Raw genomic sequence first — 23,870 nt, forward strand, 5'->3', positions numbered from 1 at the left:
AAGTGATTCACCCACCTCGGCCTCCCAAAGTACAGACGTGAGCCACCGTGCCCAGTCTAAAAGTTTATTTCTTATTGTGTCACAGTGTGATGTGAGTTGGAAAACCCTCTTCCATCTTTCTCCTATGCCATTTGGAATATGTGGCCTTCCATGATCTCTTCTTCCCTCCCATCCAGCTCTAGAAGCCTCGTCAGAGTGATTTGTTGCAGATCCGTACACCCTAACCCTGTGCTTTACGTGTTCCAGGTGCATGAGAAGGATGTGATTGGTATTGCACATCACCCTCATCAGAACCTGATTGCTACCTACAGCGAAGATGGACTCCTAAAGCTCTGGAAACCATAATTCAGCTTTTCTTTTTAAATCAGCTTGAAAGCACGTACTTAAATGTGCTCTTTTTTTGTTTTGTTTTGTTTTTAAAGGCCAGCTTTTCTAAGCAAATAGATTGAATTAGTCACAAGAGTAATTTTGTGAAAATTCATGTTAAACTAGCAGGTACCGTTCCCTTTTTTATGTATTTTTAAGGTATTAGAACTGGTGCAGTCACTTAATGTTTTCATTAATCTTCTACCTGAAGAGTGAAATACTGATATTTCTGGAAAAAAATTCTACTCCTTTGATTATTTGAAATGCTGATTAAAATGTGCCTACCATAGTAAAACTTGTAAATAAGGTACTAAACCATATTTAGTAGTTGCGTTCTGTTCTTTTATTTTTTTTGGATGGAGTTTTGCTCATCGCCTGGCTTATATTTTTGTGTTTTAGTAGAGATGGGGTTTCACCATGTTGACCAGGCTGGTCTTGAACTCCTGACCTCAAGTGATTTGCCCGCCTTGGCCTCCCAAATTGCTGGGTTTACAGGCAGGAGCCACTGTGCCCAGCCCATCTTTTTTTTTTTTTTTTTTTTTTTTTAAGATGTTAATAAACTTTATACCTTTCTGGAGACTTTGTTCTAAAATGTAAATCAGTGCTCATCTAGTTAACATATTTACTTAGATGTGGGGGAGAAGAGTAACATTATTATCCCTGAATCTCAAGTACAGCAGAAGTGAATTCCTGGGATAGTAGGATAGACTAACATGTAAAAAGGCCAGGTGATGATTAGGCTCTCATTTCTCTGCCCTGAAGCCTTCCTCTCCTTCTGAGCTGTGCCTTCTCACATGTTCAGTCAACTCCAGGGAATATGTCTCCATCTTCTGGACAGAACTAATTGCAGGATCTGTTACAAGAATTCAGAGTTTTGGCATCTGCTTTGTATGTTGGAGGGTACAGTTTGACATTGAAAATGTCTTATTCCAAAGAAAAATTAGCTCTTGTTCCAAAGAAAAATTAGCAAAGGACTTGAGATTTAAAAAACTCTCCTTTGTTATGTGCATCATTACCAGTTATTTAAAGAAAAACATGTCAAAGCCAACAAAACCCTTGAAAATATTTTTCACATGGATGTCTGTTTCATGTTTCAGCTGAAGATGTGTAGCGCACCTCTGATGATGAGGGAGGTACTGTGCTAAGCACTACTTTGAAGAATGTGAGTTCTTGTTTCTACAGGCCTTTTGTGCTCCCTTTTAAATGTTAGCATTTATTAGATACAAAGTAGTGGGGAAGGTTTTTTTTAAGAAGTTTTGCAGTCTTGTAATTTACCTTTTTTTTTTTTTTTTTTTTTGAGACGGAGTTTCGCTCTTGTTACCCAGGCTGGAGTGCAATGGCGCGATCTTGGCTCACCGCAACCTCCGCCTCCTGGGTTCAGGCAATTCTCCTGTCTCAGCCTCCCGAGTAGCTGGGATTACAGGCACGCGCCACTATGCCCAGCTAATTTTTTGTATTAGTAGAGACGGGATTTCACCATGTTGACCAGGATGGTCTCGATCTCTTGACCTCGTGATCCACCCGCCTCGGCCTCCCAAAGTGCTGGGATTACAGGCTTGAGCCACCGCGCCCGGCCTTAATTTACCTTTTTTAAAAATTTATTTTATTTTATTGAGATGGAGTCTTGCTCTGTTGCCCAGGCTGGAGTGCAGTGGTGCCATCTCAGCTCACTGCAACCTTCGCCTCCTTGGTTCAAGTGATTCTCCTGTCTCAAGCCTCCCGAGTAGCTGGGAGTACAGGCACCTGCTATCACGGCTGGCTAATTTTTGTATTTTTAGTAGAGATAGGGTTTTGCCATGTTGGCCAGGCTGGTCTTGAGCTCCTGACCTCAGGTGATCTGCCTGCCTCGGCCTCTCAAAGTACTGGGATTACAGGTGTGAGCCACCATGCCCAGCCTTGTAATTTACCTTTGATTGTGACCTGAAGTAGAGTATGAGCCTACGCCTGGCACGTAGTAATGCTCAGTGTTGGCTGAATTAATTCTGAGCAGTGCTAGGAAATCCCTCTTTCCCAGTCATATTCTATAACATATTTCCCATTTGCCACAAAACCTGTAGCTTTTTGGCCCAGGTAATGTCATTTGCTGCCATTTTGATGATTTTAAAATGGTTGTGGGAGTTGAACATAGTCATGAGTTCAGGATTCCTGAGAATGTAGACAGCCATCCCAGTTTAGAAAGACATTTTCACTTAAGTAAGAGAAGTTTGTTAGAAAGAGGAAACAGTTTATGCTAAAAATTTTTAGAAAAATCTTTGAGAAGAATTTTTGATTTAGCCTTGACCTCATGAAACTGGTAGTTTTAATATGCATAGTTTGCACCACAGCTTATAAAGATGGAGAATGTAGTCAGCATATGTTAGTTTATTCTAGGAATTTTTATGGAACACTTCTGTTGCTGGCATCAAGTGCTGAGTATGGTTAAAAAAAGACTCGCTTCTTTCTGCCTTAACATAGAGAAGAAGAGCAAATTAAAAGGAGTAATTGAAACTCATAAAAGCTCAAGTCACCTTTCTTTTTTTTCCTTTTTTTTTTTTTTTTTTTGTAGAGACGGGGTTTCACCATGTTGACCAGGATGGTCTCGATCTCTTGACCTAGTGATCCACCCGCCTTGGCCTCCCAAAGTGCTGGGATTATAGGCCTGAGCCACCGCGCCCTGCCCAAGTCACCTTTCTATGATGGGAGGCGGGGCACCTAACGAGAAAGGATTAGGAAAGGCTTCCTGGAGGGACTAGGGGGCAAGTTAAGCAGAGGGAACCTTCCCAGGGACTGCAGTGTGGCATAACGGCAAGGTATGTGCTGGGCAAATGATAGGTGTCTTGGGAGACCAGGCAAAGAGAGCTGGATTAGGAGCCGTTAAGTATGTATCTTTCGTCTTTTTAAATAATGCACTGGGTGAACATGTAAACACTAAGTTGAAAATCTGCCTTTCCCAGGTTGTTAATCTTTCTACAACTTCATTTCGTACAAACCTGAAAAACAGTGTTTTTGTCTTTAAATGGGGGCACGCTCCTCACACTGCTTGGCGCCTAGCCTTTCTGAAGCCCCACGCGGCCGTCCCTTCAGCACTGTAGGCGGGGTCGGCCCAGTTCCGCTCCAGTGCCGGCACAGCCAGACTGCGGCGGGGATGGGCCGCGCATGCGCGGGGCTGATGGCCGGCTCTGGGGTGCCGCTGCAGGAGATACCGTGGGCACGAGGCAGGAGTCCCATATTGGCTCCCCGGCAGGGAGAGCCCCTTAACGGGGATAGGGGGACCGCGCACCCGGCGAAGCCAACTGTCAGGGGCTGCAGATATCAGGTGACGCTGTTAGAAAATTGGCTATCACATTGCGTTAAGGGCCGGTGGCAGTGGGTACGCGAACGGGAGGGAGTTGGCTGTAGGGAATCAGTGCGCACTTCCTTCTGAAATTGGGCGTGTGCTCTCTACTGCAGCCACCAGATTTAACGGATACTTCTCTCTGGCACTTAAAATAGAAGCTGAACTACCTGTTAAAATTAATTCCACGAGAATAAGGACGTTTGTCCTATCCCCCGTTCAGCTGTTGAATTAGTGACTCGAAAACATTGCGTGGAGGTATTTAAGGGTAATCTGGTTTATTTATTTTTTACACGATCCGTTGAGTGTCTTCTAATCTGGTTTATTTTTAAATAAATTTCAGGTACAATTCAGTATCTTCACCAGTTGGGTTATTTTTTTCCCCCCAGCTTTATTATTACTACCACTAACAGCCTCTGTTGAGCCCTTCACTGCTGTGTAAGCAGCCATATTTCTCAGAACAACCTAATGAGGGAGCACCTGTGATTCCCACAAATTTATATGAAGCAACAGGTTTCCAGACCTAAGGCACCTAACTCAGTCCAACTTGCATGAAGCGTGCATTGAAAACCAGATGTGACTCCAAAGCTAGGTTTCTCTTCTCGCTTGCCTCACTCTCAATATTGCTGTCAGTTTCTCAATCTTTAGGTTTGGACAGAAGCAAAGAACCCATGGGTTGTTCCTCCACATTGTCAAAAACATTTACCTAAGCAGAGCACAGGTAGTGAGTTGAGTAGAAAGAGAACTGAATTACAAGATTCTGGATGTCAGTCTTTGCTGTCACTTCTTTTGGCTTGGGCTAGAACAAGTGTCACCTGGCAAATTGAAAGACACGTTCTAAGGTCCTATCCCAGACCTACAGAATCAGAAATTGGTGGTGGGGCCCAGCAAGCATGCTCAAATTTGAGAACAGGTAGACTACGGGATAGTTTCTGCATATACAAAAGGTGTTTTAATTCTTGCTGTCAGTCTCAGAAGGTACATGCTGAGATAACCAAATTTAAATGATAAAGGTGCAAGAGTGACTCTTGAAATAAAATCACATTTTTTCAAATTGCAGTAGCTTGCTAGCATTTCTCATTCACTGTGCTTTTAGAGCTTCATTTTCCGCTATTTTAAGAGAAGAAATTGCTATGAAGTGTATGTCCAAGTTAGGAAGTTCCCTGGTCTGAGCTTGTTTAAAACTTGCAATACTGGCCGGGCGTGGTGGCTCACGCCTATAATCCCAGCACTTTGGGAGGCCGAGGTGGGTGGATCACAAGGTCAAGAGATCGAGACCATCCTGGTTAACATGGTGAAACCCCGTCTCTACTAAAAATACAAAAATTAGCTGGGCATGGTGGCGAGAGCCTGTAGTCCCAGCTACTCGGGAGGCTGAGGCAGGAGAATTGCTTGAATCCAGGAGGCGGAGGTTGCAGTGAGCCGAGATCGTGCCATTGCACTCCAGCCTGGGTAACAAGAGCGAAACTCCGTCTCAAAAAAGAAAAAAAAAAACTTGCAATAGCAAGGGCTACCCGTTATTTAACCTTCCACAGCAATTTTAACAGTGGCATCATTCTGTCCTGGGTGGTTAATGTTAAATCTATGTGTCAGTGTTGGTAGTTTTCAACCTTGGCCACACATAATCATTTTGATGCTTAGGCTATACCCAGCCTAATTAATCAGAATACCTGGAGGGTGGGACCTGATTAATGTTTTATGTTTCCCAGGTAATTCCAATGGTAGCCAAAGAACCAGTACCCTATGTACAAAAAAGTTGAGAAGCTAATTTCACATACAGAAAATTTGCGACTGTTCTAAGAACACTCTTAAGGGATGTAACTGTCCTCTACTATTCCCTACAAGTATGAATAGGTAGAAGCATTACAGAAAAAGGTGGAACTCGTATTTCTGTGGATGATGACCTTGGTCAATATTTTAAAGGGCTTTGTTTTTTCATAGGCTTCCCCTCATTACATTGTTCTGAGAATTAAATGTGGCTGCTTACATAATGAAGGGCTCAACAGAGGCTGTTAATGGTAGTAATAATACAAGCTAAAAAAAACTACATAGACAAACCTATCAGTTTCTGCCTCTTCAGGATATAACTATTAGGTGCAAAAGTAATGTGCCATTACTTTTAATGGCAAAAACCGCAATTACTTTTGCACCAACCAACCTAATATGATTTTCTTTTAGTGTTCTTAGGATTTATTGTATAACATATATAACAAAATTTCCTACTTAAACCATTGTGCAGTTCAGTGGCATTAATTATTTACAATGTCATGCAACCACTGTTATATTTCTAAAACATCACCGCCAAACAGAAGCCCTGTAACATTATCAATTAACTCCCCTCCCCACCCGCCGCAGCTTTTGGTACTGTTTCTGCCTCAATGCATTTGCCTAGTTTAGTTCATATAAGTGAAATTATACAGTATTTGTCCTTTTGTGTCTGACTTATTTCATTTAGTATGTTTTAAAGGTTCATCCATGTTATCAGAACAGTAATGTTCTTCATATTTGGGGGAAGTGTAAAAAGTATTCCTTTTAATGGCTGTATATATTTCACAGTATGTGTACACATGTATATTGAAAATTGAGAGATTTATATGTACACATTAACTATTTGTTGGTGGACACTCAGGTTTCCACTACACTGTAGAGATGGGGCTTTACCATATTGGCCAGGCTGGTCTTCAACTCTTGACCTTAGGTGATCTGCCCTCAGCCGTCCAAAGTGCTGGGATTACAAGTGCGAGTCACTGCATCCTCCCTGAGTTCCTGTTTTTAATTTTTTGTATAGTCATCCCTCAGTATCCATGGGGGACTGGTTCCAGGATTTTCCATGGATACCAGAATCTGAAGATACTCAAGTCCCCGATATAAAACAGCATGGTATTTGCATATAACCTACACATCCTACATAATTTAGCTATCTATCTCTACGTTACTTGTAATACCTAATATGAATACAATGTAAATAGCTGTTATACTGTGTGCTTTAGGGAATAAGTCTGTACATGGTCAGGAAACAATTTTTTCCCAGTTGTTTTTGACCCAAGGTTTATTAAATCCATGTATCTGAAACCCAAAAAGGAGGGTCAGCTCTTGGTCATGTGGTAATTCCATTTTGTTTTTTTGAGCAACTGCCAGACTTTTTTAGAGAGTTTCGTTCTTGTTGCTCAGGCTACCACCTCCCAGGTTCAAGCTATTTTCCTGCCTCAGGCTCCATAGTGACTGGGATCACAGGCATGCACCACCATGCCCGGCTAATTTTTTTGTATTTTTAGTAGAGATGGGGTTTTTCCATGTTGGTCAGGCTGGTCAAACTCCTACCCAGGTGATACGCCTGCCTTGGCCTCCCAAAGTGTTGGGGATCTATAGGTGTGAGCCACCATGCCACGCCCTGCCTCCATATTCTTATTTCCCATCTTTTGGATTAGAGCTATCCTAGTAGGTGTGAAGTAGTATCTGGTTTTTATGTGCGTTTCCCTTAAGACTGACAAATAATGCTTTTTGAGACAGTTTTGCTCTGTCGCCCAGGCTAGAGTGCAATGGCATGATCCTGGCTCACTGCAACCTCTGCCCCCTGGGTTTGAGCAATTCTCCTGCCTCACCCTACAGAGTAGCTGGGACTGCAAGTGCGCACCACCACACACGGCTAATTTTTGTACTTTTAGTAAAGATGTGGGTTTCACCATGTTGGCCAGGCTGATCTCAAACTCCTAACCTCAGGTGATCTGCCCGCCTTAGCCTCCCAAAATGCTGGAATTACAGGTGTGAGCCACCGTGCCTGGCCCTAAACAGTGCTCTTAAATATATTTATTAATATAGAGGTTGAGAAATTTTTAGAATTTGTATATAAGCTCAGTGAAAGGGTCACAAGTGCTTTTTTCAACACTGATCAAATTATACTTTCCTGAACATCTGCTTCACATCTCTCAAACTTTAGGGTAGCTGTGCTGTCTAGCAGAGACAAAAAGGAAATTGACGAACACTGATGGTTTGGGAACCTTATTTTTAAAAGTTTTTTTCCTTTTTAAACTTGTGTTCTTTATAAGAACTTGTTTTCTCATACTCCAATGTTTGCAAAGTTTTCTAAGACCCCTTCTTCTTGGCTCATTACTCAGTCCTCCACTTTACTCTCCATTCTGTTTAATATTATAGTTCAATAGTATTTTTGTATTACTCATTTAGACTAGCTAAAAATCAAGTTACGTATCTTAGTTAAAAGCCAAAACTCTGATGATCTGGGAAAAAAAAGCCTGTAGTGACACACATTGGAGATGCTTTGTAATTAGTATATTAAGGAGACAATACATTTCAAGAATAGCTTAAATTCTGATACCCAGATTTAAGCATGTGAACATACGAGACTTTTAAACATACAATTAAAGCTATTCATCATAATTTGCTATACTACCAACATTAGTTACTTTGGACTGTAAGTCAAATGGATTAAAGTAATCCTGTAACATACCTAAAGAACACCTTTCTGTATTACGCATGCAGATTACTTCTCCATGTAAAGGTCTTTTCACTTTAATTTCTACGTTACCCAGCTCTGAAGTCACTACTCGGGCTTATCATGGTCCACAGAAAAGGAGGGGGGCAAATAACAAGGACTGGTCAAGATATATATGGATATATATATATATGGATGGCACAGCAGAAGGAAACAATTTTGGAAGTGCAAGCCTTCAAGAAGCAGCATATTATGATAAACCCCTCCTACAGAAAGGTATCATTTTTATCACTGATACCACAGGATAAATTATATATTACGCCATCTTCAAGTAACAGTTGAGGCAATAGAATAAATGCAGAGGCATTACAATGAATCCCACTTAATACAAGAACTATACAGACCAACACTTCTCTACAATTTTTTTTTCTTATTGCCAGTTAAATACAGTTTTACTTTCATAGCTTAACAATGAAGGGTCATACACTGAAGCCAATACATATACCTAGCATTTCAGTCTAAGCTTGTCCACGTACATAGCTGAAGTCAATTACAAGGTTTGGCCTAGCAATGCTAGGGGAACTTCTTTGTAGTTTTTACAGGTATTAAACTTCATTTTGCACACTGAAGTCATACATACAGGGCAAAGTCAGAGCTTTTATATTTGCCTTTATTCTTCATTTAACTTTTTAAAACACTACTATAGTTGGTTAAAACAAAAACAAGAGCAAGTAGTGAGCATATTATGATTACAGTCCTTACTCATTCACTACTGCACATAAAATGCCAGCAGTGAGTGTTATTCACTGGCCCATTAAGAGGTCTGACACTGAACACCACCTCTGGGATGATGTTCATCATCCTCATATGCTTCTCCATTGTAATGGCGCCGTCTTTCCTGATTTGGATCAAAGTCCACCAGTTCTACTTGATCCATCTCATCAGTCTCTTCCACTTCCTTCCTCTCCGGTAGGAGTTTTTCCAGCAAAGAGAGTTTATCAGGAGAGAGAAAGCCATTCTCAGGAAAGTTTACCTTCAAAAGAAAATTTTTACTTTTAAGTTCAATCTGTTTTCATCATTAGCTCCTTAGAGTATCATGGATTCACTTTCCACAGAAAAACACATGTAAACACATGATATTTAGGTGAATCTGCCAATCTCAGGTTAAGGTTCTAAAAAGGCACAGTGTATAGCGCACTCTCAACTAGAGTTCAAGGATTATGACCAAAAGTCAGGCTTCATTAAAAAAAGATTGTATTAAATAAAACTGTACTTTAATCACCATTGTTCTATCCAGCAAATTGACTTTTAATACCAAAACCCATCCTGAAACAGTCTAACTCTTCTCATGAGGTATTTAAACAAAGCTACTCTTACTCTCAAAAGCGTAGTTCCTTCTTATCCAAAGATGTTTTTAGGCCAGGTGCAATAGCTCATGCCTGTAATCCCAACACTTTGGGAGGCTTAGGTGGGCAGATCATCTGAGGCCATGAGTTTTAGATCAGCCTGGCTAACATGGTGAAACCCGTCTCTACTAAAAACACAAAAATGAGCCAGGTGTGGTGGCAGGTGCCTATAATCCCAGCTACTCAGGAGGCTGAGGCAGGAGAATTGCTTGAACCCAGGAGACTGAGATTGCAGTGATCCAGGATCTTACCACTGCACTCCAGCCTGGGCAACAGAGCAAAACTCCCTCTCAATAATGGGGAAAAAAAGATGTTTTAATTAGTATCTTTTGTGATGAGAGGCCAATTTAAGACTGAGGAAAATGACTGGATTGCTTTATACCTATTAACAAATCAAGCATTACACTATTTTGCCAAGAAATCTGCAATTATAAAGTGCTTCTGAACTTTAAGATGACAGTTACAACCTGTAATTAGTAAAATAGCCACTTGCCCAGCACACCCTTCCCACAATCTATCTTTAAATATCTGATTAATGATGCAAAAACCGCATCCTCAACCTGGTTAACAAAGAATGCTCACTCAACATGACAAGAATTAGTAGTATTAGATAAAATTGTTTTGAGACAGGGTCTCATTTTGCCACCCAGGTTGAAGTACAGTGATATGATCTTGGTTCACTGCAGCCTTGACCCCCTAGGCTCAAGCAATCCTCCCACCTCAGCCTTCCAAGTAGCTGGGACTACAGGTGTGTGCCACCATGCCGGGCTAAGTTTTGTACTTTTTGTAGAGACAGAGTTTTGCCATGTTGCCCAGGCTGGTCTTGAACTCTTGAGCTCAAGTGAACCAACTGTCTAGGCCTCCCAAAGCACTAGGATCACAGGTGTGTGCCAGAGGCACGTAGCCAGATCAGTGTACTAATTGCTGGGTAAGGAAAAATATAAACTTCGGGTTGCTTGGCATTCAGAAATTGTAATTCTCTTTTTTTTAAAAAAAGACAGGGTTTCACTGTGTTGCCCAGGCTGTTCTCAAACTCCCAGGCTCAAGGGATCCTCCTGCCTCAGCCTCCCAAAATGCAGGGATTACAGGCATGAGCTACCACACCTGGCTGAAATTTTACATTTTTTATTTTAAAAATCACAGTTTAGTAAACCAATTGTTCCTCTCAAATATACTTAAAGTACTTTACAGCTTACCTTAAATTCGATGATTAGGCGACCCTTTTCATACGGTCTACGATAAATTGGCATGCCTTCATTTAGTACACACTTGATATCTCCATGCTTGACAATCTGACCTAAAAACATTGAAGCCAAGTTCTTCCTTAAGTATGGTCATATTTTTATGAGGCAGAGAAAATAAAGAACAGAGAGCATTGTCCTAGCTCACTGGCAGAAGTAAAATTTATGTGGCAAAACAATCCTGTTACCTTTCATGTATGGGTTTTTCAAGGGCAGACAAGAGAGCCAAGACCTTATAACTTCATCTCAACCCAGGGAACGGTACATAACCAAGGAAGAAAAACAATGTGTTTCCCTCTGCCTATAATACTGTGGTATCAGGAGACAAGGAAAATACTTGAATAGAAAAGAGAAGCTTAAGCTTGCCTAGTTACCATACCTGGATGAGAGGTGATGACTATGGTTCGGTTGTCAAGAGTAGATATCGGCTTTTGGAAGCCACACAGTGCTTCAACCAGCTGTATGTCCATACACATGAAAAGGTCTTCTCCTCGTCTGCATAAAATATGACACATATTTACATTTTTCAAATCACCAATCAGTAGATGTACCAAAGCAGGCTATTGTTTATTGGTTTAATAAAAGCAAGGGTGTCTTTTGTAAAGACTCTCTTTTCTTCCCCTGTTGTAAAAATCAGAGCAGAGATACGGGAATAGCACACATGTAGAACCTGCCTGCCCTGTTTCCTAGATAAGGATTCAAAGTCATTCCAAACACTCTAGGCAGCCTTTACCATTTACCATCCCTGAATTGTTTCCTTACCTAATTTTTAATCTGGTTTCTCAGAGGGAAAAAAACAGTAACAACAAAACTCACAAGAGTGAGACTTAGGTTGGGTGCTGTAGTTCACGCCTGTCATCCCAGCACTTTGGGAGGTTGAGGCGAGTGAATCACCTAAGGTTGGGAGTTCAAGACCAGCCTGGCTGACATGCTGAAACCCCATTTCTACTAAAAATACAAAAAAAAATTAGTCATGTGTGGTGGCACACACCTGTGATCCCAGCTACTCAGGAGGCTGGGGCAGGAGAATCACTTGAACCTAGAGGCGGAGCTTGCAGTGAGCTGATTGTGCCACTGCACTCCAGCCTGGGCAGGGTCCTAGATAATTTAAGCTCCATGAAATTAAACAAGGGGGATATATGACCAATTTATTTTTAATTGACTGTAAGAATTTCCTCATTGATGTACCTGAAATACAGTTCCTGGCACATTTACAGCCTTTCATATTTAACAGCCCACTTCCTCCTCATGTTTAAGACCTTCCTCTTTTACAGCCTACATTAATAAAACATCTTTAATTTTTAATACTCTTCTCAAATGACAACATCAAAATCCTGAGCTTGACAACCCTTCCCATTTTCTTCAGACATTTGTGAAATACTTTGTTTTTTGAGACCAAGTCTCACTCTTGTTGCCTAAGCTGGAGGTGCAATGGTGCAATCTGGACTCACTGCAAACTCTGCCTCCCTGGTTCAAGTGATTCTCCTGCCTCAACCTCCCAAGTAGGTGGGATTATAGGTGCCCGCCATCATGCCTGGCTAATTTCTGTATTTTTAATAGAGATGGCATTTCACCATGTTGGCCAGGCTGGTCTCGAACTCCCAACCTCAGGTGATCCACCTGCCTTGGCCTCTCAAAGTGTTGAGATTACAGGTGTGAGCCACCACCAGCCAAAATATTAATAATTCTAAACCAGTTTAAGATGTTTCCAATTTCACCTCCAGTCCACTTAAAAAAAAAAAGGGCTCTATCACCCAAGCTATAATGCAATGGTGTGATCATAACCTTCAACTCCTGAGTTCGAGCCACTCTCCTGCCTTGGCCTCCCCAATAGCTAGAACTCCTGGCCTCAAGTGATCCTCCCACCTCAGCCTCCCAAGTTGCTGGGAATATAGCATACACAGAGGGTCTGTTATGTTTTGATATTAGCCGTGGATATATTTAACACAAACGTTTGCTATTAACCATCAGTTTTTCTTGTGCTTCAGTGTTAAGTTCATCATAAACTTGGTATTATTTAGTTCACAATGGTAGACCTGAATTTATACTTAATATTGAGTTCTAATTTAAGTTTCTTATAGAGATGCTTTTGGGTATTTACAATTAAAAGCAATTCAATTTATCTTAAACTTAGGATTGAAAACTGGTGAAACCTTTAAGGCACTTACTTTAAATTGTTTTACAAAAACTGAGGGCAAACTTTTGTCCAGTGATGTTTTCCCCAGCCACCTGGTGTTTAGGTTCACACAAAACATCTAACTGAAACACATTTTCAGTGTTCCACACACAAGAGACAAAAAGCTAAAAATCTGATCCTATGTATTCAACCTCTTATGATTCAAACAATGGTTAACAATCTATTACAAGATACATTATACATAGTATAACTGTCTTGCTATATTTTCCTAGCATATCTCCAGGAAATATGTTGTAAGAGTAATGGAAAACACATTATAAAAAATAAAACCCAACAACACAAATATGTAAAGATGTCAATTTGAATGGTTTATAAAATTCTTTACCGAGTAAAAACAGCATGGTCCTTCTGATCTAACACAATGATTATATCTCCTGGCTCCAGTCCTGGTTCTTGGTCTCCTTCACCATGGAATGTTATCTTCTGGCCATCTTTCATGCCTTAAAGCAAAACATTAATTTTATACTCTTAAGGTCAGAATCATAAAATCTATACATAGATGTTTATTTATGCATAAAAATCACAGAAATGACTAAGAAAGCCCACTTTCTTAGTAGTTCAGTCCAATTTGTGCCTGAAGAAAGGTATCACAGTGGGGAACACAAACTCTAGAAGCAAGGACCAGCCTTCAAATCTCAGGGCTGCTATTCACTGGCTGGATTACTCTGGGAAAGTAAGCTGCATATCCTACCCAAGTTTCAACTTTCCCACACCTACACCTTATTATGATTGTCAAGTGTATTAACTAAACAGTTATAAGCTGGTACTAAACCAGTGACTGGCAAACATTAGTTATAACCAAAAAATGTTAATTAACTATTTCATTACTTATAAGAACATATCAAATTACTTCTCTTAAGTCTAACAGCAATGTAAATCAAGACCCTTCTCACTATTGTATTATTTATATATATGAAACTAGAAAAATTTAAAATCTCGAGATAGGCTATTGCTCTATTGCCTAGGCTGGAGTGCAGTGGCACAAACATGGCTCACTGCAGCCTTCATCTCCTGGGCTCAAGCGAACCTCCCACTTCAGCCTCCTAAGTAGTATCGGACCACAAGCCAGCTACTTTTTGAAAAAAAATTTTTTTTTTAATATAGAGATGGAGATTCTCATTATGTTGCTCAGGCTGGTGTTGAACTCCTGGGCTCAAGGGATCCTCCTGCCTTGGCCTCCTATAGGGTTAGGATTATAGGTGTGAGCCACTGTGCCTGCCAAAAATTCATATTTTTGTGTAAGAACTATTCAGTTTGGCTGGGCGTGGTGGCTCACGCCTGTAATCCCAGCACTTTGGGTGGCAGAGGTGGGTGGATTGCCTGAGCTCAGGAGTTTAAGACCAGCCTGGGCAACACGGCGAAACCCCATCTCTATTAAAATAAAAAAAAAAATTAGATGGGCGTGGCAGCATGTGCCTGTAGTCCCACCTACTTGGGAGGCCAAGGCAGGAGAATTTCAAGAACCCGGGAGGCGGAGATTGCAGTGAGCTGAGATTGTGCCATTGCACTCCAGCCTGGGCAACAGAGCAAGACTGCATCTAAAAACAAAACAAAAAAAACAAACAAACAACAAAAAAAAACTATTCGGTTTGTTCCCCTTAAAATTACACTTTGGGGAGGCCGAGTCAGGAGGCTAGCCTGAGAATAGCACCCTGGAGCACAGGAGTTCGAGACCTTGTCTCATTTAAATTAAAAAAAAATTTTTTTTTTAAAAAAAAGTAAAAAATAAATAAATAAATCAGCACTAGACACTCCCTTAGCTCATGTGGTCCATAAAATACAAGGAGTATTTTCTAACAGGGCAAGAAATTTTTAAACAGGCTTTTTTTTTTTTTTTAAACTAAGATTTCCTCAGCCCTCACCTCTGACCCACATATTTTAGTTCAGTAAGGGTTTGGACAACATTTCTTAAAACATAACTGGTGTAAGAAAACCTGTGTTTGTACAGTATTACACCGAAGCAGTTATCTCCTGATTATTTCCTGAGATCGCTCTGCTTACCTAACAGAGCAATCTTGTTTCACCTTTTAGTACGGAAAATATTAATCCTGTATAAACAGAGCCAACACTACAATGAATTCCTACATAACCATTCAATCTGGCTTCAGCAGTTATTAACTCATGATTAATATTTCATGTATTATATCCCCACCCATGCCCTCCACATATACTTTCAGGTAAACCCCAACCATATCCATTAACCCAAATACTTCACTGTGTACCTCTTATATAAAGACTTAAAGCAATATCAGTATCATACACTGACAAAATTAAACAATCTGTCTTTAATCACCTATCCATGCAAAATAACTTGTTATGCTAGTGAAGCAATTAAACTCAGCTAGGTTTTCCCGAATAAAGAGCAAGGATAGGCATAGCACAAATGTCTTCACTTGCTACAGTTAGGGTATTAATTTCAAGTCCTCGCTTAGTGTCCATCATTGATAGGTTCCTGGAAATTGCCTTAAATGAAACAACATATAACAAGACCCTTTTTTTCCCCCTCAGCTGTTACAGTGACATGACATTGAGATCATTTTGCTAGAAGTCCTAGTTTCCAAGAACCTATAAACAACATTAAGTGAAGACTTACTCTATATGCTGTTGGTATCAAGAACACCTCAAAATATAAACCCTAGGCATGGGCCCATTAAGGGGAAAACAGATTTATTAAGTTCAACAACTGGCCAAGGAAACTTATTTTTACCTTTCAATGCACTACATTCTTAGGTGGAAAACTCTAGGGGATCAGAGAGGCCAGTATCATGAGTTACATGATAGAATCCTATTGCAGCCACTTAATGTAAATTTGTATATTAATATGGAAATATGTTCAAATATTAACCTAGTTCCAGATTGGTATCATACCATAGGTACACTATAATAGAAGTTCCATTTAAAAATAGCAAAATCTGGCCGGGCGCGGTGGCTCAAGCCTGTAATTCCAGCACTTTGGGAGGCCGAGGCAGGTGGATCACGAGGTCAAGAGATCAAGACCATCCTGGTCAACATGGTGAAACCCCGTCTCTACTAATACAAAAAATTAGCTGGGCATGGCGGCGCGTGCCTGTAATCCCAGCTACCCAGGAGGCTGAGGCAGGAGAATTGCCTGAGCCCAGGAGGCGGAGGTTGCAGTGAGCCGAGATCGTGCCATTGCACTCCAGCCTGGGTAACGAGAGCGAAACTCCGTCTCAAAAAAAAAAAAAAAATAGCAAAATCTGAAAAGAGATTACCATAATGTTGATTTAAGTTTCCTCTGGGGTTACATACATTTCTAAAATTTCTGCAATGTACACGTATTGCTGTAATACATTTTAAAATATTTTCTTAGGTTGACAAAAGTAAAATTTAAAAATTGACAAATCAATCAACTCCCAAGAATACAAAAAGAAAAAGGTTATATAGTTACTTCTAAATTTGGAGCCCAATGGGTAGGGAAGTGTCAAGTCTAAAAAAAGGAAAAGTAAATTCTTTCAAATCAAGTAATGGAACATTTAAATACAACAGATGGGCAAGTAAGCCAATTAAGTGGGCCAAAATGCTTATTTAAACAAGTCCAGGCCCCACATGGTGGCTCACATCTGTAATACCAGCATTTTGGGAGGTCGAGGCAGGCAGATCATTTGCGGTGAGGAGTTCAAGACCACCTGACCAATATGGTGAAACGACATCTCTACTAAAAATACAAAAATTAGCCAAGCCTGGTGGAATGCTCCTGTAGTCCCAGCTACTCAGGAGGCTGAGGGAGGAGAATCGCTTGAACCTAGAAGGTGGAGGTTGCATAAGCCAAGATCGCACCAGTGCACTCCAGCCTGGGCAACAGAGGAAGACTCTGTCTCAAAAAACAAAAACAAAAAATGTTCATTAGTTTAAAAAATAAACATGAAGCCAGGCGTGGTGGCTCATGCCTGTAATCCCAGCACTTAGGGAGGCTGAGGCGGGTTGATCACCTGAAGTCAGGCACTGGAGACCAGCCTAGCCAACAAGGTGAAACCTGGTCTCTACTACATTTATGGCACCAGTGATGTCAAAAGATGACCCTGTTATATTAAATAAGGACATTCCTAATATATTCTCTATCAGTAATATACCAATGTGCAAAATTATGTCTGAATGGAAGAACATTATTTATTAATGTTGCTAAGAGCTATTCCTGATAGGATATGTAACCTAATTAAGAATGATTTTTAAACAATTACAAAATGTTAATAAACCTGCTACAGCATTCAACACTTCAGAATAAGTAGCCCAGAACTCACCTTTGTCAATATGAACTTCTAGAATCTTCTTCTCTCGAACTATCTTCCTTCCATTGCAGCTTTTACATCTGTCTTTAGGACTGATCCGCTCCCCATGGCCCTGGCACTCCATGCACACAGACTGAATTTGCTGAACCATTCCAGGTCCTATCTGATGAATTCTTATTTGCATTCCAGTACCTCGGCAATTGGGACAGCACTCTACTGCTCCTTTCTTACCTCCTCTACCTAAATTTAAAAGAAAATTAAATTAGTAGTGTATACAGTATTAAGTGTTTTAGGAAGACAATGCCTAAATGCTATACTTTTAATATTTTCAAGGTCTGATGGAATGCTACCCTCCGAATATACAACTGATGAGATCATTTTAATGAGATCTGTTCTCCAATAAGTAACTTTTACTTATTAGAAAAAAGACACCAAACTAGCTTGATCCCAACTGTATTTAAAATATACACAGAAAAAAGTGCAGCTATTTCTTTAGATGGCAGGCTCAGTTCAGGTAGTTTTCTTCATATCTGCACTCCCCGAAAATCTAGGTAGTGTACATGTGTCAATTTTACATATCCAGGAAGTCTTAGCTCCTTTTTGAGGTGTCATATTAAAGATGTTAAAAAAAAGAACACACCATACCTTCGCATTTGTCACAAATCACATTCTTTTGCAGAGCCAGTTTTCTTGTTGCACCATTATATAAGTCTTCTAGGGTTACTGAGAGCTGATGTACAACATTTTTACCTAAAACAAAATATTTCTCATTATAAATCTGTTTAAGATGCTGGATCTTATTTGTGCTAAAGGCACTACAAAGAATGTGTCAAAGGATAATAAAAGATGAGCCTCACAGGGTACATCTGTTGACTACCTACTACATACACAGAATGTTCACATTATCACAGATGATCCTCAAATGTGATGTAATCACAGATGATCCTCAAATGTGATGTAATCACAGATGAGGAAAATCAGGTCAGAGATTAAGTATCTGCCTAAGGGCACAGACATGGCCATCTTGGAAATATGGTTAAGCAAAACATTACCTTCAAAGTCACTTGAGAAAAACCAATGTTATTTAAAAGGGCACATTTCACAATAATCCAAACATTCATTTCTGTCACTATATATTCTTTGAAGCTTTCACTTAGTACCGTATTAAGCAACATGGCCAATTATTTCATCCAAAAATTCTTTAGTACAGTAAGTTCTCATTAATCAAGACTGGCCAGGGAAGCTGATGTATTCATTGAGCCACCACAGAAGAGTATCAATTTCTACTTCTTCCTGATTTAGTAGAAACAGTCCATTTACTGCTAGGCCAGCACTGGTTGTTCTAAAGGCCAAATTTCTCATACCTTTTTATAATAGTATTGTGCAACAGTACTTTCTGCAGTGATAAAAATGTTTTATATCTGTTCTGTCCAACATAGCAGCCACCAATCACATGCGCTTAATTGAGCATGTAAATGTGGCTGCTTAGATTAAGAAACTGTATTTTTATTTTTGTCTTAATGAAGCCACACATGGCCAATGGCTACTAAGGAGTGCCTTACGTCACTTAAATCAGAATGGGAAGTGGGAGGCTGAGATCACATAAGGACATTGAGGCTACAACTGCTAATAAGTTAGAAGTTCCTAGCTAGTGATCCTTCCACAGGGACTTATTCGCAACAGTATTACTGCCTTTCCATCTACTGAAAAAAGTTCTCAAACTCCTTTCTGTACAACATGCCTAATGAACATTTTAACTTTCTAATCAAGCATGAAATACCATTAATTATGTCCTCCTGCTTATAGCTCCACCTTTAGTTCTGGCACGCTAAAATTTAGCTGCCCTTATTTTGTATAGTGTTGAGAGTATACGGAAGGAAAAATAAAGCTTCTAGAGCTTGATGAAGCACATTTCCCCCAAAATAACCTCTCAATATGATCTAAAGCCACATAAAAGAACTTGCCAATGTTAATTTGCAGGTCAGTTCCTTGTAAGGTAAGTGGAAAACCACCACTACTTTTTTGTGGACAAATTCTAATGGTTTACTAAGCAAGTGATTTAGATTGTGGACTTTTTAAGGAGTTTAAGTATCTTAAAAATAATTAACAGAGGCTGGGTGAGGTGGCTCACGCCTGTAATCCCAGCACTTTGGGAGGCCAAGGCGGGTGTATCACGAAGTCAAGAGATTGAGACCATCCTGGCCAACAAGGTGAAACCCCGTCTCTATAAAAACAACAACAAAACAAAAACAGAATCCTTTCTTGGAGATCTTTAAAGAAGAACTGAATAAACAGTTTCCCAAATCTTTCCGAACCTTAAGCTCCAAGTGAAACTTAATGGCTTGCCCATTCATTCTAAAACTGGGTCTGCTCATCAGCCCGTTTGTATACGCTATACTGGGAATAAAGTGAGACCAGTTTCTCTTCAACACTTTACTCCTACCTATGAGCAGTATTTATAGAGCCCATAGACCACTTTCCTAATAAATATATTAAATACATATATTTTGACACAATAAAGCTGAAGCAAGATTAGATAGGTGGCAGGCAATGAACCAGTTTTCAGCCCTGCTCTGTTGGCTTGCCATATGAGCTTGAAGAAGTTTTAGGTTTTTGAACTTTAACTCACTTTCATTTGAAAAAGACCACTCTATCTACCATCAGATTCCTTTGGGGCATGATGGAACATCAAGTAAGATCTGTAAAAAGGGCTTTGAAAATTATACTGCTATACTTTGTTCTCATAATTTGCTTTTTTTTTTTTGAGATGGACTCTCTGCTGCCCAGGGTGGAGTACAATGATACAATCCCAGCTCACTGCAACCTGTGCCTCACAGGTTCAAGTGATTCTCCTGCCTCAGCCTCCCAAGTAACTGGGATCACAGGCCTGTGCCATGACGCTTGGCTAATTTTTGTAATTTTTTTTCTGAGACAGAGTTTAACTCTTGTTGTGCAGGCTAGAGTGCAGTGGCACAATCTTGGCTCACTTCAACCTCCACCTCCCAGGTTCAAGAGATTCTCCTGTCTCAGCCTCCCAAGTAGCTGGGATTACAGGTGCCTGCTTAATTTTGTATTTTTAGTAGAGATGGGGTTTCACCATGTTGGTCAGGCTGGTCTCGAACCCCTAACCTGAGGTGATCCACCCACCTCAGCCTCCCAAAGTTTTGAGATTACAGGCGTGAGCCACAACACCCGGCCATTAATTATTGCATTTTTAGTAGAGACAGGTTTTCATCACCTTGGCCAGGCTGCTCTCAAACTCCTGACCTCAGGTGATTCACCTGCCTCAGCCTCCCAAAGTGCTAGGATTACAGGTGTGGGCCACCGTGCCCGGCCTGTTCTCATAATTTATGTTTGATAATATCTAAGATTTTTGGAAGCAGTCATTTGCTACCACTCGATTGGCTATTTTTTATATCCCTTAAATCTCATTTTTAAAAAGACACCATAAATCAGAGGCAGCTTATGGTCAGTTTGCAACATTATACAATGTAAACAAGCATTTAAAATGGGTGATTTCTCAAAGATCTGCTGTGACCAACAGCTACTTTTAATTAGCTGCATAAGGACTAGATTCTTACCTCTCCTTTCTCTCTGCATCCTTCCTCCTCCTCCAAAAAACATATCAAAGATGTCCATGGGGGAGCCAAAACCGCCACCTGCTCCACCCTCTTTAATTGCCTGTTCTCCTCCTTTGTCATATAATTCCCTTTTCTTTGCATCAGAGAGAACTTCGTAAGCTTGAGAAATCTGTTTAAACTGTTTAAGAAAAGAGGAGTGAATTTCATTTTTTTTTTATAAAAAAACAAGTGTTACCTAGCCACTATATTACACTTAATCTTAGCTAAAAAGGCAGAGAAGCGATCATAGTTACTATATTAGAGACTCAATTTCAGGCCGTAATAGAAATACTACACATCTGACAAGGAACTATTCAGATATGTTTAAGAGTATGTACTACTTGCCTTCTCTCCTTCATTTGGATTCTTATCAGGATGGTACTTCAAGGCCAGTTTCCTATAAGCCTTTTTTAATTCTTCCTGAGTAGCATTGGGTTTGACTCCCAAAACATCGTAGTAAGTGGTTTCTTTCACCATCTTCTACTGCCTGAAGTAAGAAAATGCAACTTTAACTGGCAGTTTTAATTAGTAAAAATGAGAGCTAAGGCAGAGCAATCTGCTTTTTGCCAAATCCGATTATAAGAACACCCCCTTCCCTAAATTTCACCAAAAAGGTAACAATTCCTGCAATTCAGCTATAAATTTGAACAGACAAAACAAACTAATAATCATTATCAGAAAATAATTCAAGAGCCGTGTTCTAGCAGCTGGTTCCCACTCTCCCACACCAAAGCTTCCATACTAATATAACACAACTATTATCTGGATTCTTCCCGTTTGCCCTAGAGTTGGTGACAGCTGTAACCAAAAGGAGCACTAATAGGTTCAGTCTATTGGTCATTACACTATCACCGTCTTTGGTAAATCTGATAAACTCCATATACTCCCCAGAAAAAGACAACTATCTGGGGACACGGTCGGGGGAGTGGTTTATAAAACCGGTTACCCGCTCCACATAGCAAGCCCTCTACCGCCTACGGCTTACAGCTTCTCCACGTTCACGGCCGAACCCCTCTCGCCCCTCAGGCCGACAGAGTTTACCTACCAGCTTTCCCCCTGCACTTGGCGCCGACCGTTAAGGTTTCCTTCCTTTCTCCCTCCCACCCTGGATCCAAGTGGCGGAGGGGAAAGCCCAGCCCTCAACAAACAAAGCGAGGGGAGACAGGAAAAGCGAAACCGGCAGCCCCCGCCCGGCTCCCCCCGCAGCCCCTCGCCCTTGCCTCCCAGTGCGCGTGCGCAGATCGCCAACCGCTCTCTCCGCCCCTCCCCCACCGACCAAGCGACCGCGGACGGGGTGGGGGGCCGCGGGAGCGCGCATGGAAAGGCAGCCGAACGCAGCAGCTCGTTCGAGATCCCAGGCTGGGTAGGGAGGGAGGTCTAGGAAAAGTCTTGGACCCATTAACTGCGGGTGCCGGGGATGGGTTGCCGGGGCACACCAGCCCTCCAAAAGGGAAATCGTGGGACCAGGAACCGACAACGCTCCTGCCCACGCGGCCAACGGCCTCTGGACCGCGGCTCCATCCGGTTTCCTGGCGCCAATGGCGCCAGCCAAGGGACTGGGGGAAGCGCAAGGACTCAGACTCACCGGTGGGCAGGCTGAGGTCGGTGTGTGAGGGAGCGGGAAGGAGCACGGAGCTGTGCGCAGCTCGGGCAGCTACCGCTCCTCCGCCTCTCACCGAGCGTTCTGGAAAGTTCCTCCCGGTGCACCGCAGCCGTCGTCTTTTGTAGCCGAACCCTGGCGCGTCACCCGCCGGAAGTCCCTCCCTTCTCAGCCGTTGCCACCGCCCCGCGGTTACCTGGGCAACGGCGCGGGGGCGCACGGGTCGGGAGGAGCTGCGCCGAAAGGCCTTGTGGGGGGTGAGTGCTAGCCCGGCTTCCCGACGCTCGTGGAATCTTCTGGAGACCTTTCCTCCACTCAGCGAGCTCGAGAGTGCGGAAGCCTCCGGCTTTTGGGCCATGGCCCAGGAGCAGTGCAAGTCCTAGGGTTCCCAAATCACTGGGGCGGCCGCCTCCGCCCGTGAGGGCGGGAAGGGCTGGAGTACAGTGACCCATCGGGAGTTTTATGTGATTGGGGAAGCTGTTGGAACAAAGTCTTGCCCAGCTCCCACCCTTCTACTGGCGCCCTTTTCTCTTTTAGGGAACACGCTGAGCAAGAAATGCTAAGCCAGGTGGGTCTAGTCCCCAGACCAATAGCATAGGCCTTGGGTCTTGCTGTTTTTCACGCAAGGTCCAAGACGGCATAATTCACCAAATTGCTAAGTTATTAGGGATTTTTGTGCAAGTCCAGGCCCCTAAGACATACGTTATCTGCCCTGGACCTTGCTGACTCCTGCAGATTGAGCGCAGAGAGTCTGGGACTGAGCTGAGCAGTGAAACCTTTGGACCACCTTTGATGCACAGAGGGCTGTGGACTCCACTGGTCAGGCTTTCACCCTTTCACTCAGGCTACAGAGTAGCAGCAAGATGGCTAAAACAATTATTTGACCTAACTTTCACATTCCAGGGGTCAGTGAACCTGGATGTACAATCTGTAACGTGAGCCCTTGGACTTTAAAATGCTACCACGAGTGCTTAATGGGAATTGGGGTCCGCCTTTTTATCTAGGAACACAACAGATATATCAGTGTCTAGCACCAAGAATGGTGGAGTTTGCCAGGCGCGGTGGCTCACGCGTGTAAGCCCAGCACTTTGGGAGGCGGAGGCGGGCTGATTGCTTGAGCTCACAGGTTCGAGAAGGCCGGAGCAGCAAAACACTGTCTTTATTTTTATTTTTATTTTTTTGAGACTGAGTTTCGCTCTTCTTGCACAGGCTGGAGTGCAATGGCGCGATCTCGGCTCACCGCAACCTCCGCCTCCTGGGTTCAGGCAATTCTCCTGCCTCAGCCTCCTGAGTAGCTGGAATTGCAGGCACGCGCCACCATGCCCAGCTAATTTTTTTGTATTTTTAGTAGAGACAGGGTTTCACCATGTTGACCAGGATGGTCTCGATCTCTTGACCTCCTGATCCACCCGCCTCGGCCTCCCAAAGTG

General features: G+C 41.8%; 2 protein-coding genes across 3 annotated transcripts in view; one reads left to right on the forward strand and one right to left on the reverse strand.

Moving 5' to 3' along the window:
- The window catches only part of SMU1 (SMU1 DNA replication regulator and spliceosomal factor), a 32,488-nt gene extending 31,802 nt beyond the window's left edge, over positions 1-686 (forward strand). For both annotated transcript variants that reach the window (XM_012454600.2, XM_021672849.2), the window contains one exon: positions 247-686. In XM_012454600.2, coding sequence (XP_012310023.1) covers positions 247-345 — 99 coding nt within the window. In that variant the 3' untranslated portion in view covers positions 346-686. The remainder of the gene's footprint in view (positions 1-246) is intronic.
- Positions 687-7,944: 7,258 nt separating this feature from the next.
- On the reverse strand, positions 7,945-22,564 carry DNAJA1 (DnaJ heat shock protein family (Hsp40) member A1). The gene is made up of 9 exons (XM_012454601.3): positions 22,426-22,564; positions 21,186-21,327; positions 20,802-20,979; positions 17,866-17,970; positions 17,233-17,460; positions 13,299-13,413; positions 11,156-11,271; positions 10,732-10,832; positions 7,945-9,162 (listed from the first exon to the last, which is right to left on the reverse strand). The coding sequence occupies exons 2-9, from the start codon at positions 21,315-21,317 to the stop codon at positions 8,944-8,946; spliced, it is 1,194 nt and encodes a 397-aa protein (XP_012310024.1). The 5' UTR covers positions 21,318-21,327; positions 22,426-22,564; the 3' UTR covers positions 7,945-8,943.
- Positions 22,565-23,870: the final 1,306 nt, after the last annotated feature.

This window comes from Aotus nancymaae, unplaced genomic scaffold (genome assembly GCF_030222135.1).
Source record: "Aotus nancymaae isolate 86718 unplaced genomic scaffold, 86718_ANA_hifiasm-v0.15.2.pri h1tg000003l, whole genome shotgun sequence".
NCBI lineage: Eukaryota > Metazoa > Chordata > Mammalia > Primates > Aotidae > Aotus > Aotus nancymaae.